This window comes from Paroedura picta, chromosome 1 (genome assembly GCF_049243985.1).
Source record: "Paroedura picta isolate Pp20150507F chromosome 1, Ppicta_v3.0, whole genome shotgun sequence".
NCBI lineage: Eukaryota > Metazoa > Chordata > Lepidosauria > Squamata > Gekkonidae > Paroedura > Paroedura picta.
This window is the reverse complement of record NC_135369.1, coordinates 194,842,091-194,856,548: the sequence shown is the minus strand read 5'-3', so window position 1 is coordinate 194,856,548 and position 14,458 is coordinate 194,842,091. Positions and strand designations below refer to the sequence as shown.

The window sequence follows — 14,458 nt, the reverse complement described above, 5'->3', positions numbered from 1 at the left end:
CTTGAATCTGTCTCCTCCACCCCAGCCCCTTAATTTGGACAGAACACTTTTAGTAAAGAATATTTCGACCCACTCTGCCCCCTGTACCTGTTTTGAGCAAGCCAGTGCACGGTGAGGAGCTCTTCTTAATGTGTGGACCCTCTTGCCTCATGGTGCCATTCTCTGAATATCTTTTTGTAAGTAAGCCCCACTGGACAGGCTCAAGTGGATTCCTTGCAGAACTTCTTGTCAAGTGCAGTTGGAGTGGGTGAAGATGCCATGCGCATTCCGAAGGGCCGGAGAATTGGTTTGAACGCACATTCCCTGCCCTGTGGACACAGACCTCAGGAATGCTGGTAAGGTCAGTTATGACTACCTATACCAGGGGTAGTCAAACTGTGGCCCTCTAGATGTCCATGGACTACAATTCTCTTGAGCCCCTGCCAGCGAATGCTGGCAGGGGCTCCTGGGAATTGTAGTCCATGGACATCTGGAGGGCCGCAGTTTGACTACCCCTGACCTATACCATACTTCAGAATGCTTGACTGCCTTTCCCTTGGGTGACTAGATCCTGTCTCTCTCCTCTCCTAGCAGAACTGTGGTCTTCAACTCAAAGGTCAGGAAGGGATTTCCCCTGGAGGAAATGGCTGCTTAGGAGAGTAGACCCTTTGGCAGCAGGGGCCAAACAGTGGCTCTCCGAATATCCATGGACTGTGATTACCATGAACCCGTTAAGCAGGGGAAGTCAAACTGCGGCCCTCCAGACGTCCATGGACTACAATTCCCATGATCCCCTGCCAGCAGTCACTGGCAGGGGCTCATGGGAATTGTAGCCCATGGACGTCTGGAGGGCCGCAGTTTGATTACCCCTGCAGTTTGACTACCCCTGCCGAGCTAATATGTTACAAAATCCATTGTACATTTCTTGAATGTGGCACTTAAATGGGTGCCGGACCACTGATAAAGGGGACAACGCCAAAACAGGTTTGCTTTAGTATGTTCACAGGGTGGGATTTTATCTGAGGCTATGTATAAAGCCTTTGAGAGGCTTTAAGCTTTGTTATTAATAAATACTGATATTTTTATAACTGCATTATATTTTAGAGACTTTATGGCACAGCCCCAGTAGGCCAACAGACATTTCCCTTTTTGTTAACCTTTCACAGACTGGGACACCACCTCTTCCTGTCACATGATTCATGTTTCCTGTACTGGCATTTCAGGGGGTCCTGTGCTGCCCCCTGGGGGTTAATGGAGGATCTGCCTAGTTTGTATGCATTTGATGGAAGTGAGAGAGCTGATGCTGAAAGAAATGTTCGTCGGCGTTAAGGACCCCCTTGAACTTCTGCTTGGTCTTGCTAGAACATGCTAAAGTGGGTTCCCCTCTGGAATAATTAATATCAAGCAGCTCTGATGGGTGTGGATGGGCCAGGCTAGCTTGTCAGAAGCTAAGCAGGGTCAGCGCTGGTTCATCCTTGGGTGAGGAACCACCGTAGAAGTCCAGGGTTACTACACAGAGGCAGGCAATGGCAAACCACCTCTGAACAACAACAACAACAACAAGAACAAAGCCTCTATGGGGTCACTGTAAGTGGGCTGAAGCAAGCCCCTTGGCCATTTCCTCCAGTTGAACTGATCTCTGTCACCTGGAGATTAGTTGTAATCCCAGAAGATCTCCAGCCACCACCTGGAGGTTAGCAACCCTAGTCACAACTGATCTCCAGGAAACAGAGATTTTCACCTGGAGAAAATGGGAGGTGGGAGGTGGAGTCTATGACGTTATACCCCACTGAAGTCCCTCCCCCTCCCCAGGGCATGCCTCCCTCAGGCTCCACCCCCAAAACCCCCAGAGCTGGCAACCCTAGGCACAGTATCACATGATGTGGCTTCAAGATGTGGAGGTGATTTTTTGGGTGGGAAGGGAATCAGGACAATGCCCCCCAACATAGTGGGCCAAATGTAGACGTCTGACCAGTTCATGGCCAAGAGACATTTCTAAATGTGACAGTCGTAGCCCAGCCCTAAAGCCTTCTGCTCAGAAAGAAGTCCCATTGTGATAAATGGTGCTGACTCCCCAGTAAGGAAGCCTCGGCATGACTTTTAGATAGATCCAAGTTGGGACAATTGATTTTGCGAGGGGTAGAGAAAGACCACAGCAGGGTGGAATCTCAGTTTAAGGGTAGGTGTTATGCTAATGTCATCCCTGTAGTTTAAAAATAGCTCCCTGGTGTGTTGGGGAAGGGGGGAAATGACTGTAATGCCAGCACAGTGTGTGTGTCTCTGTGTGGGAAGCCGAGAACATCACAGAGAATGTGTAGGAGGGTGGCATGGTTTTCCTCAGAGAAGGATCAGCTGTTGTCTTTCATAACAGCAAAATGTTCTGTCTGTTTTTTTTCTTTTTTTATCCTTGTCTCCCCAACTTTGAGACCCTGAGCAAAGGACCCCCTTTAGGAACACTGATTATTTTAAAATATTTTACGATAAAATATAGCGGTTTGCCCTGCTGGAATAATTCGCTCCATTCTCACCTGTCCTGGTGGAGTTTACACTGTTTTCCTGGGAAGAGGATTTCCTGCCAACAGGAATTGACCCTCTCTGTAGGCCTGTGGCCTCACACATTTCTGAATGGCCATTCTTGTGGGGGAGGGGGTCTGACGTGTTGTCGCCCACCCTAGGAAATTTAGGCCCTTCAGGTAGCGATGGCCACAGGAGTAACCAGCTTTAAGAGACACAGAGGAGTCTCATCAATGGCTACTAGCCAATGTGACAGAGATGGAACCTCCACATCCAGAGACACTAACCCTCTGAATCCCAGGGCCGGGAGGCTACATCAGGGGAAGGCCTCGGACAAAATGGACCTCTGATCTGCTCCAGCAGGACTCTTCTTATGTTCTTATCAGGGGAAGGCCTCAGCTGGTTGGCCACTGTGTGAGGAGGCTGGCCTGGAGGGACCCTCCCTGGCCTGACCTAGCAGGGCTCTTCTGAGGGTCTTCTCAAGGGAAGGCCTCGGCCTCTCTGCCCTGTGGCTGGCCCTGCAGAGGAACTGTCTGGCCCCTGGGTGAGACGGGAGGCTGGACTGGAGGGACCCTCCCTGGCCTGACCCAGCAGGGCTCTTCTGAGGGTCTTCTCAGGGGAAGACCTCGGCCTCTCTGCCCTGTGGCTGGCCCTGCAGAGGAACTGGCTGGCCCCTGGGTGAGACGGGAGGCTGGACTGGATGGACCCTCCCTAGCCTGACCCAGCTGGGCTCTTCTGAGGGTCTTCTCAGGGGAAGGCCTCGGCCTCTCTGCCCTGTGGCTGGCCCTGCAGAGGAACTGGCTGGCCCCTGGGTGAGACGGGAGGCTGGACTGGAGGGACCCTCCCTGGTCTGACCCAGCAGGGCTCTTCTGAGGGTCTTCTCAAGGGAAGGCCTTGGCCTCTCTGCCCTGTGGCTGGCCCTGCAGAGGAACTGGCTGGCCCCTGGGTGAGACGGGAGGCTGGACTGGAGGGACCCTCCCTGGCCTGACCCAGCAGGGATCTTCTGAGGGTCTTCTCAGTGGAAGGCCTCGGCCTCTCTGCCCTGTGGCTGGCCCTGCAGAGGAACTGGCTGGCCCCTGGGTGAGATGGGAGGCTGGACTGGAGGGACCCTCCCTGGCCTGACCCAGCAGGGCTCTTCTGAGGGTCTTCTTGGGAAGGCCTCGGCCTCTCTGCCCTGTGGCTGGCCCTGCAGAGGAACTGGCTGGCCCCTGGGTGAGACGGGAGGCTGGACTGGAGGGGCCCTCCCTGGCCTGACCCAGCAGGGCTCTTCTGAGGGTCTTCTCAAGGGAAGGCCTCGGCCTCTCTGCCTTGTGGCTGGCCCTGCAGAGGAACTGGCTGGCCCCTGGGTGAGACGGGAGGCTGGACTGGAGGGACCCTCCCTCATCTGACCCAGCAGGGCTCTTCTGAGGGTCTTCTCAGGGGAAGGCCTCGGCCTCTCTGCCCTGTGGCTGGCCCTACAGAGGAACTGGCTGGCCCCTGGGTGAGACGGGAGGCTGGACTGGAGGGACCCTCCCTCATCTGACCCAGCAGGGCTCTTCTGAGGGTCTTCTCAGGGGAAGGCCTCGGCCTCCCTGCCCTGTGGCTGGCCCTGCAGAGGAACTGGCTGGCCCCTGGGTGAGACGGGAGGCTGGACTGGAGGGACCCTCCTGTGAAAAGGACCCGGGGACCTGGACAGCCAATGGGCGGTCTAAATGGACGGTACTCCTCAGTGGACCATCCAGTAGAAGACTGCTTCATGGGCCTTCTTGCCAGACAATTTCAAACGTTTCAGGATGTTTTATCAGTATATTAGGGCTCTCCATTCTTCGCCTACTCACTCATAGGCCTGCCGCCCAAATTTGACAGGTTCTCAACCAGACTCACACGTTCAAGGAAATATATGAGGAATTTGTAGTCCTATTTAAACTGAATGGGCGTGAGCCTGGATTGTTTTTTTATCTCTCAATGTATTTTCATCCCTCAATAATCTAGTCATTTGGAACCAAACATGTAGACTTCCCAAAAGAAGAAAAGATCTCACCCTGCCATGTTAAAATTGCTCTACGTATGGCAGAATTATACTTTCACTTCCCACTGACTGCTGCTATCTTTAAACCTTGCCTACCCTGGGTGAACCGAGGACATTTTGAGCTATAAGAATGGTGCATAACTTAAAGTCGTATGCTGTTCTACAAAGCCCTCAGGAAAGGAATCACAGAAGGCAAAAAATGAGGAAGGGCACAGAGATCCTGCACAGTGTAGCCATTAGAGTGACAGACCAGGACCCGAGAGACCCAGGTTCGAATCCTCACTCTGTAGAAGGCTGACTGGGTGACCTTGTGCCTAACCTCCCTCACAGGGTTGTTGTTGTGAGAATCAGGTGGAAGAAGGGAGACTGATGTGATAAGCCGCTTTGGGTCTCCGATAGAGAGAAAAGTGAGATATAAGAAGATAAGTGTAGCTTTTAAGCAGCTGAGTTAGTGATGCTGCTTACGTTTTAGGAGATTCAAGATAAGAAAAGCGGCTTCCAGTCACCTTCCCTTCCTCTCCCCATAACAGACACCCTGTGAGGGAGGGGAGGCTGAGAGAGCCCTGAGATTACTGAAGAAGAAGAAGAGTTGGGTCTTATATGCTGCTTTTCTCTACCCGAAGGAAGCTCAACATGGCTTCCAGTCACCTTCCCTTCCTCTCCCCACAACAGACCCCCTGTGAGGGAGGGGAGGCTGAGAGGGCCCTGATATCATTGAAGAAGAAGAAGAGTTGGTTCTTATATGCCGGCTTTCTCTACCCAAAGGAGTCTCAAAGTGGCTTACAGTCGCCTTCCCTTTCGTCCCCCCACAACAGACCCCCTGTGGGTGGGTGAGGCTGAGAGAGCCCTGAGATTCCTGCCCTGTGCCTTCTCTCAGAGTGGGTTGCTGTGTCGGAATTCCACAGGCTCAAGAGGTTGGGGGGTGGGAGGGCGGCCCTTAGATAAAGATGTAAGAGGAGTTCAGCTGGATCAAACACAGGGTCTCTATATAGTCCTGCAACGTTACTACTTTTCTTCCTCTTGCCTGGTGGGGTTACCCTCCCCCGTCACGGCAGGTGTACCCTAGGGATGCCATTCCCCAGGTGGGACCTGGAGAGCCCCTGAAATTATAGCTCATCTCCAGATTAAAGAGATCCGTTCCCCTGGAGGGTGGACGCCATAGCATTCTACTCCACTGAGGACCCGTCTTCATCCTAATCCCACCCACTCCTACCTCCAACCCCTGAGTCTCCAGGTATTTCTCAGCCCAGAGTTGGCAACACTAGTAAACTCCTAAGGAAGGAGATTCAGAAAACACTGCCGTAAAAACAGGCAAAGTTGTACGGAATGGGTAGGCGATCACAGTGGTTGCTCAGCCATTCTGCTTTCTCAGTCGGGAGTAAAGCCGTTGTTCGTATGAAGAGGTTTTTGCGGCTGGCAGTAGAAGGTGCCGTCAAGCTGGAATTATTCTCATGACTGGAATGTGGTGGAATGATTCTCATGACTGGAATGTAATAGTGGATGGATATGAACTGTTCAGAAAAAACAGAATAGATCGAAGAGGTGGAGGAGTGGCACTGTATGTGAGGAAAGGGCTTACCTGCCAGGAAATTCTAGTGAAGGAGAGCATATCTACAGTGGAAAGCATCTGGGTGAAAATAAGCGAGGGGAAAACAAACAGTGTGGTGGTTGGTGTCTGCTACCGACCGCCTGACCAACGAGAGGATGTGGATGCTGCACTTTGTGAGCAGCTTGAGAAAATATTCAAGCGGCAGGACCTTGTCATCTTGGGTGACTTCAATTTCCCAGATGTGTGCTGGGAAACAAACTCTGCGAAGCGTCCTCAGTCATGCAACTTTCTGACCTGCCTGGCTGACAATTTCATTTATCAAATGGTACATGAACCCACATACTGGACTTAATACTGACCAACAGGCAAGAGTTGGTGGATGATGTGAAGGAGGTGGGGACCCTAGGGGGAAGCGACCATGTCCTCATAGAATTCCTTTTAAGATGGGGAGGCAAGGAAGCTTGTAGCCAGACGCAGATGTTGGATTTTCGTAGGGCAAACTTTACTAAACTCAGACATGATGAGTGTCATACCATGGACGAGAATGCTAGAAGGGAAGGGAGCATGTGAAGGGTGGGCGCTACTCAAACAAGAGCTATTGCATGCTCAATCAATGACTATCCCAGAAAGACGAAAACACTGCAGGAGCTCTAAGAAGCCTATTTGGATGAACAGCCTATTTGGAACTTCAAGAGGAACTAAGAAAGAAAAGGGAAATGTTCAGGAAATGGAGGGAAGGACAGAGCTCTAAAGAAGAGTACCTACAGGTTACTAGGCACTGTAGATCAATCATCAGAAAGGCCAAAGCTGAGAGTGAGCTAAGATTGGCCAGGGAAGCCCACTGTAACAAGAAAAGATTTTTCAGTTATGTGAGGAGCAAACGTAAAGTAAAGGAGGCAATAGGCCCACTGTTGGGTGCGGATGGACAAACTCTAACGGAGGGTGCAGAGAAAGCAGAATGGCTCATTACCTATTTTACATCTGTTTTTTCCCACAGGTCAAAGGGTTTAGGCACATCTAGAGATGGTAGTAGCCAAGAAATAGCGTCTGTGTGGCAGGTTGACATGGACAGAGAGGTTGTCAAGAGGCATTTAGCTGTAATGGATGAGTTCAAATCCCTTGGGCCGGATGAAATGCACCCGAGTGCTCAAAGAACTTTCCAGAGAACTTGCACAACCCTTGTCCATCATCTTCGGGACCTCTTTAAGGACTGGAGATGTCCCAGAGGACTGGAAGAGAGCAAACGTTATTCCGATCTTCAAAAAAGGGAGGAAGGATGACCCGGGAAACTACAGACCAGTGAGTCTGACCTCTGTTGTGGGGAAGATAATGGAGCAGATATTAAAGGGAGCGATCTGCAAACATCTGGAGGACAGTTTGGTGATCCAAGGAAGTCAGCATGGATTTGTCTCCAACATGTCCTGTCAGACCAACCTGGTTTCCTTTTTTGACCAAGTAACAGGTTTGCTGGATCATGGAAATTCGGTTCATGTCGTTTACTTGGATTTTAGTAAAGCTTTTGATAGGGTTCCCCATGATGTTCTGATGGATAAATTGAAGGACTGCAAGTGAATTGTCCGTACTTAAAATGGTTAGGGACGCCAGCCTCCAGGTGGAGCCTGGGGATCCCTTGGAATACAGCTCTTCTTCAGACTACAACATTCAGTTCCCCTGGAGAAATGGATGCCTTGGAGGGTGGAGTCTATGGCGTTGTGGCCACTGATGTCCCTGGCCTCCCCAGACTCTATTCACAAATCTCTCGGAGTTCTCCAACCTGAATCTGCCAGCTCTACTCCCCTGCCCCCCTCCAGTGACTGGGGCAGACAGGAGGGGACCTGGCAACACTAAACAAAAGAAGACCATGACTAGCCCAAGGTCACCCAACTTGGAGGAGAAGTGGAGAATCAAATCTGGCTCTAACAGATTAGCAGCCACCACTCTTTATGACAACACCTGGCCAGCTTTTATGGCAATAGTTCTTCTGCTACGGGAGACTATAATACTGAGGCTTTGTCCCATTTTCTCCCATGACTTCGACCCATTTCACCCTGTTTACATTTGAAAACTGAGGTTGCTTGGCTGACAGCTTAGGCATTTTGGCCCCTCCCTGGGGTGGAAAGTAACCATCCTGCATGCCCCTCCTAAATGATCTCAGTGACCTGACCCTTTTCAAGAGGTCATGGGGCCGGGATGGAGGTCAACAGCCCTGTAATTTAAGGAGAGGCATCCTGATTTTTAAGTATACAGTCCTGCAGTCTTGAAAAAACACTGCATTGCACACGCCTCTATGTTCATATTAAGTCCCGAAGAGCTAGGTGAGTTGTAGTTTTGAATTAACGCATCACAACAGTACCTTTTAATCTGTGGTACATGATATATTTCGCTTGGCAGGTGAACTCTGGTCTCCTTCCTTTCTCACCCCAGTGTCTGATAAGCATTTGCAACAGCTAGGCTAGCCACCCTCCAGGTGAGGCATGGAGATTTCCCAGAATTACAGCGGATCTCCAGACTGAGGGACCAATGGCTGTTTTGGAGGGGGGAATTTCTGGCATTGTACCCCACCCTCCAAAATCTCAAGGAATTTCCTAATCTGGAGATTGGCAACCCTGTGTCCAGGGTTCTGGCACAGGAGCATGGGGAAACAGGATTCCCTTTAGAATCCTGAGCTGATTCTTCACTTCCTATGTTTTTTTCCATTGTGGATCCTGCTGAATTCAGATCAATTTGAACTCGGGTCTTCCTCTATCCCTCCCCCCCCAATTGAAACAGAAAGTGTTCTGCATTTCATTAGGGAAGCTTAGAGGGGAGGGGAGCTAAGCGCAGCAGGAGTCTCTTTTCTTGAATCAGGCAGGGGGGGGGGGGAAGATTGGAGACAGCAAAGGAGGGGGAATAAATCCAAGAGGCAAATCTCTGCTGAGAGAAGTTAGGACTTCTGGAGCGCAGTCACTTTAAGAGAAGCCTTGTAACTGGGAACCAGGAAGTCTTTGAACTGATACCCTGGCCAAGCAGCAAAGACTGCTTTGCTATGAGACATGGAGAAGGAAGAGAATTCACAAAAAATAGAAATCTGTACATTTAGTGATGACGATATTTCAAATATTGAGGGTTATATCCACTTCTGGATCCACTTCTGGATAACATGGAGGAAAGGTAGGGTCACTTCATGCATGTTGCAGAGGGAAAATTTAAAGCACCCAAAATCGGAATGGAAATTGAATTAGCTGTAGATGGGAGGGATTTATTCAAGCTGGCAGTGAGTAAAAAGCCCCGTGCAGACTACACTTTGATTTGTGTGGAGTAAACTGACTCCAGTTCTGTCAGGGACCTGCACCCATCTATCAAGGAGGGGGCAGAGCTTGTTTCGCTCCAGAAGTCTTTACTCACAATCCATGTGAAAGGAAGAAGAAAGGAAGACATGGCACCAAATGGCACCTGTGCCTGTCTCAGCTTCATCAGTTCATGTCATGATGTCTGAGTGCAAGTCGGTGTTTGCAACTGAACTTAGAAAGGGCCTAATCCTGTGTCCTTTATGAACATAGACTTTAACTAGGATTGTCAGGCCCCCTTGAGCCACTGGCAGGGGGTGGGGGTGGGGGGTAGCATTGCGAGATGCTGCTTGTGAAACTCCTGGAAATGTTGGGGCTGGAACCCGGGAAGGACAAGAACACCCAGTGGGGCATCATGTCACAGAGATCGCCCTCCCCAGAATCCCTTTTCTCCAGGGGAATTGATTTTTGTACTCTGGAGATGAGCTGTAATTCCGGGGGATCTGATGAAATCAGTCAAGCCTGAAGACCAGCATCGAGGGAACTCCTCTCTGGTCTGGTGATCCGCTGAAATTCCAGATGATCTCCAGGTCCCCCCTGGAGGCTGGCGTCTCTAACTTGAGCAGTGCCAGCTTGAAGCTGTGAGAACGGGAGAGCTTCAGTTGTATCAGCTTCACTGGAACAATGTCCACTGAGGAAACATTCCTGATGGGCGGCAGAGAGAAGAACTTCCATACACGCCTGTTGTGCCAATTTCCCAGTTAGTGCATGGCTTCTAAAATCATGCGCAGAGGGGGATCGGGTCAGGTTGCATGATCCTGGCATAGAAAACCTAAGGCCCTTCCAACTTTGCTTCTGAATTAGCACATCTTGGTTGTGTGGTTTGGTCTTTCCTTAAAAGAAAAAAAGTAGCCTCAATGAATACACTATGAAGCCTCTTTTCAGCAGAAAACATTTTCGAAAAGGTGACCAGCTCTCTTGCTAACCACGGTTCTTAATGCGCATAATGCTACTTCTGTCTCAACAAAATGATCATTTCGCCACAAAGAGACCTTTATCTTAGCTTTAAAAAAGTACATTGAAATGTTTAAAGAATCTCTACTTAGGGTGTAAAATGTAATTTTATTTTTTAACTGCTTAGAATGCTAACTGGATGGTATTCATGAGATCTTGGTGGTTTACTTCCCAACAAGCCTTTAACCGTGTGGCTAAAGACATTAACCATGAAGTTACTAAGGAAAATATAGGGGAAGAATGTCATCTTGTTGGGTGTTAAGATGTCAGTGGATTCTAATAATGTACTAATGTTAGTCTGATGGAAGCATCACAATAAAGAGAAAGAGGGGGGGCTCCTGGGATCTCATCAGAGGCGGGATTTCACCTCCCAGTCCCCCACCTCTGATTGTGAGATCTTCAATTTTTAAATAAATAACCTCCTAGAAATGAGAGTTTCTTTACTGAAGAAAATGAAAGCATCTACAATAAAGGCATAGTCAGGACTGAGGCCCGAGCATAGAACAAGGAGTATAGGTGCCTGTTTCCCCCTCCCCTGGGAAATGGGACCCAGCACAGTTCAAAAGAGTCAAAACATTGGAGATAACCATTTGGCCATCCAAAAAACAGGTCTGGGAACAATGGGATAGGAACAAAAGGGAGGGGGAGGGATGTGAAGGGAGGATGTTGTTGTTGTTAGGTGTGAAGTCTTGTCCGACCCATTGCGACCCCATGGACAATGATCCTCCAGGCCTTCCTGTCCTCTACCATTCCCCAGAGTCCATTTAGGTTTGCACCAACTGCTTCAGTGACTCCATCCAGCCACCTCATTCTCTGTTGTCCCTTTCTAGAAGGGAGGATAGGGAGTCATAAAACCTAGTGGCAGGAAACAGCCTTGGGGTGTCAGATCAAAGCATCTGTGTTATATCAGAGCAAGACAGATCAAAGCATCACCTTATCAGGCAATGAAATCATATCATGGAAACAGAATCAAATCCTGGCAGAAAACCTGGGGATTCTGACACTGGTTAGCTGGCCAGTGGGAGAACTTAACGGCAGCAGTGGGGGCCTAGGCCACCCTCACAGGGATATTGCAGTGACCGGCAGCACTGGGAGACCAGGCTAGGCCTTCCCCCACTGTCGGTAAGTTCTCCTGCCAATTGGCAGGAAGTCTCTAGCTACCCTTTAAAAAGAGAGTTCTCTTTCTTATTTCTGTCCCAAACAATCTGCTGTGAATTGGATGAGGCTGAGAGGGTGTGAACAATCCAGGGCCACTCAAAAAGCTTAAAGAATTTGAATCCACATCTTTGAGAGATTAGACCAGCCTTCAGCACAGAATGGCTTTCAAATTTCCAGTATAACTCGGAAGCTGTCTAGGTTAACAGCTGTGTGAAATCCACTGCAGTGTGTCTTGTGGTGGTCTTTCCAGACTGGGTAATCAAGGAAGAAACTCTGCAGCTGCTGGATGAATGGGTGGCAAAGAAAAATGAGGCTAATAATCCACTGTTGGGCCTGTTTACAGGCTCACTTAATCCTTGGTGCTTAACAGAATTGATGACTGCAACTAATTTCTTTGATACCTTCCCAGTTCTGTGCTTAACCTCTTCTTCTCTCTCTCTCTCTCCCTCTCTCTCTCTCTCTCTCGTTCTCTTGTCTAGGAAATAATGAAAAAAGTGTGCCAAGGCTCTTGATCAGAGAAGTGGAAATTGAGAAAGGAACTAACTAGGCTCATGTTTTCGCCTGATCAAGAAAATCATCCATCCAAAGCACCAGTGAAGTATGGTGAACTGATCGTCTTAGGGTAAGTGCCTGGTACTCAGACGGGACTTGGGAAGGGCCAAGGCAGAAGGTCCTAAGTTCAACCTCCCAGTTAAAGGATCTGGCAGTGGGGGATGGGAAAGACCTCTGGCTGAGACCTTGCAGAGCCACTGATGGACCATTGATCTGATGCAGTACAAGGCAACATCCTGAGTTCATGTGACTTCCCGAGGAGCATCAGTCATACTGCAGGCTGTGGAAATTTTGTTTCACTGTACCTGAAGAAGTGGGCATGCACACAAATCTCACGTCTTGAATCAAGCTTTATAGACTCCTAGAATCCTAGAGTTGGAAGGGGCCATACAGGCCATCTAGTCCAACCCCCTGCTCAATGCAGGATTAGCCCAAAGCATCCTAAAGCATCCTTTGTTGGTCTTCAAGGTGCCCCTGGCCTCAGGCTCTGTTCTGCTGCTTCAGACCAACATGGTGACCCACCTGGACCCATTTCTCCTTTTTGGAAAGCTCAGTCTGTTGCTCAGCATCATAGAGTTTGGCTCTGCAGATCTTATTACCAGGCACTGTTTCCTTCTGGCATCAGGCTAAAGACATTCTGCATCAGTGCTGGCTGAGTCACCATTCCTGGCTTGTAATCCTCCCCTTAGTCCCATCGGGACAAGACCTAGGAAGGACTCAGGTCCTTGTGTTTTTTGTAGGGTTGGGCGCTTCGGCACCCAAAGTGCAGTGAGCGCCGCGGGGGTGGGGAGGTGCAGGTGTCAGCGCAACAGTGGGCGCACCCACGCAGACGGGGAACTCCGCACCTGCGTATGCACCTGCTGGGGCACTGATGCCCGTGCCTCCCCCCCCTGCAGTGCAACACTTGCTGCACTGGGAGAGACAGGCTACTTGGGGTGCCAAAGCACCCAACCCTAGTTGTTTGTTTGTTTCTCTCTGTGTGTGCTTGTGTTAACTGCTGTCAAGTGACTTCTGATTGATGGCAAGCCTGTGCATTAATGTCCTCCAGAACATCCTGTCCTGAACAGTCTTGCCCGGGCCTTGCCAATGGAGGCCCCTCGTGGCTTCTTTTATTGACTCCGTCCCTCTCATGCCGCATCTTCCTTCTGCCCTGCTGTGTTCCTCTTCTAGCATTACTGTCTGGAAAGTATGGAACCCTCAGTTTGGTCATTTTAGGTTCCAGGGTCAGGCTATTTGACCATGGAGGAACCGCTGAGATATATTTTAGGCTTCAAGGAACCCCGGAAGTGGACCTGCAGAAACGGGTTTAAACTATGTGTAGAATGACGAATGACAACGGCTAGATATTGGGGGGGGGGGATTATATAGAGTAGTTCAGCAGTGGAATGGGCTGCCTAAGGAGGTGGGAGCTCCCCCTCACTGGCAGTCTTCAAGCAGCGGCTGGACAGATCCTTCTCCTGGATGCTGGAGGCTGATCCTGCACTGAGCAGGGGGTGGGACTAGATGGCCTGCATGGCCCCTTCCCCCTCTAGGATTCTAGGAGTCCAGCCGTGGAATGGGCTGCCTCAGGAGGTGGGGAGCTCCCCCTCACTGGCAGTCTTCAAGCAGCGGCTGGACAGATCCCTCTCCTGGATGCTGGAGGCTGATCCTGCACTGAGCAGGGGGTGGGACTAGATGGCCTGCATGGCCCCTTCCCCCTCTACGATTCTAGGAGTCCAGCCGTGGAATGGGCTGCCTCAGGAGGTGGGGAGCTCCCCCTCACTGGCAGTCTTCAAGCAGCGGCTGGAGAGATCCCTCTCCTGGATGCTGGAGGCTGATCCTGCACTGAGCAGGGGGTGGGACTAGATGGCCTGCATGGCCCCTTCCCCCTCTAGGATTCTAGGAGTCCAGCCGTGGAATGGGCTGCCTCAGGAGGTGGGGAGCTCCCCCTCACTGGCAGTCTTCAAGCAGCGGCTGGACAGATCCCTCTCCTGGATGCTGGAGGCTGATCCTGCCCTGAGCAGGGGGTGGGACTAGATGGCCTGCATGGCCCCTTCCCCCTCTAGGATTCTAGGAGTCCAGCCGTGGAATGGGCTGCCTCAGGAGGTGGGGAGCTCCCCCTCACTGGCCGTCTTCAAGCAGCGGCTGGACAGATCCTTCTCCTGGATGCTTGAGGCTGATCCTGCACTGAGCAGGGGGTGGGACTAGATGGCCTGGAGGACCCCTTCCCACTCTGTGATCCTCTGATTCTCAGGGTGCCACCACCAGTGGGTCAAATAGAAGGGCCGTGGCTCAGTGCTTGAGCATCTGCTTAGCATGCGGAATGTCCCCGGTTCAATCCCCGGCATCTCCAGTTAAAAGGACCAGGTTGCAGGTGATGTGAAAGACTGCCTGAGACCGTGGACAGCTCCTGCTCGTCTTCGTAGGCAGCAGTGACCT

The 14,458-nt window shown here is 50.7% G+C and overlaps 1 protein-coding gene across 2 annotated transcripts in view; it reads left to right on the top strand.

The window, feature by feature from the left end:
* The window catches only part of PELI1 (pellino E3 ubiquitin protein ligase 1), a 69,077-nt gene that overhangs the window by 44,386 nt on the left and 10,233 nt on the right, over positions 1–14,458 (top strand). For both annotated transcript variants that reach the window (XM_077315574.1, XM_077315584.1), the window contains exon 2: positions 11,968–12,110. In XM_077315574.1, coding sequence (XP_077171689.1) covers positions 12,040–12,110 — 71 coding nt within the window. In that variant the 5' untranslated portion in view covers positions 11,968–12,039. The remainder of the gene's footprint in view (positions 1–11,967; positions 12,111–14,458) is intronic.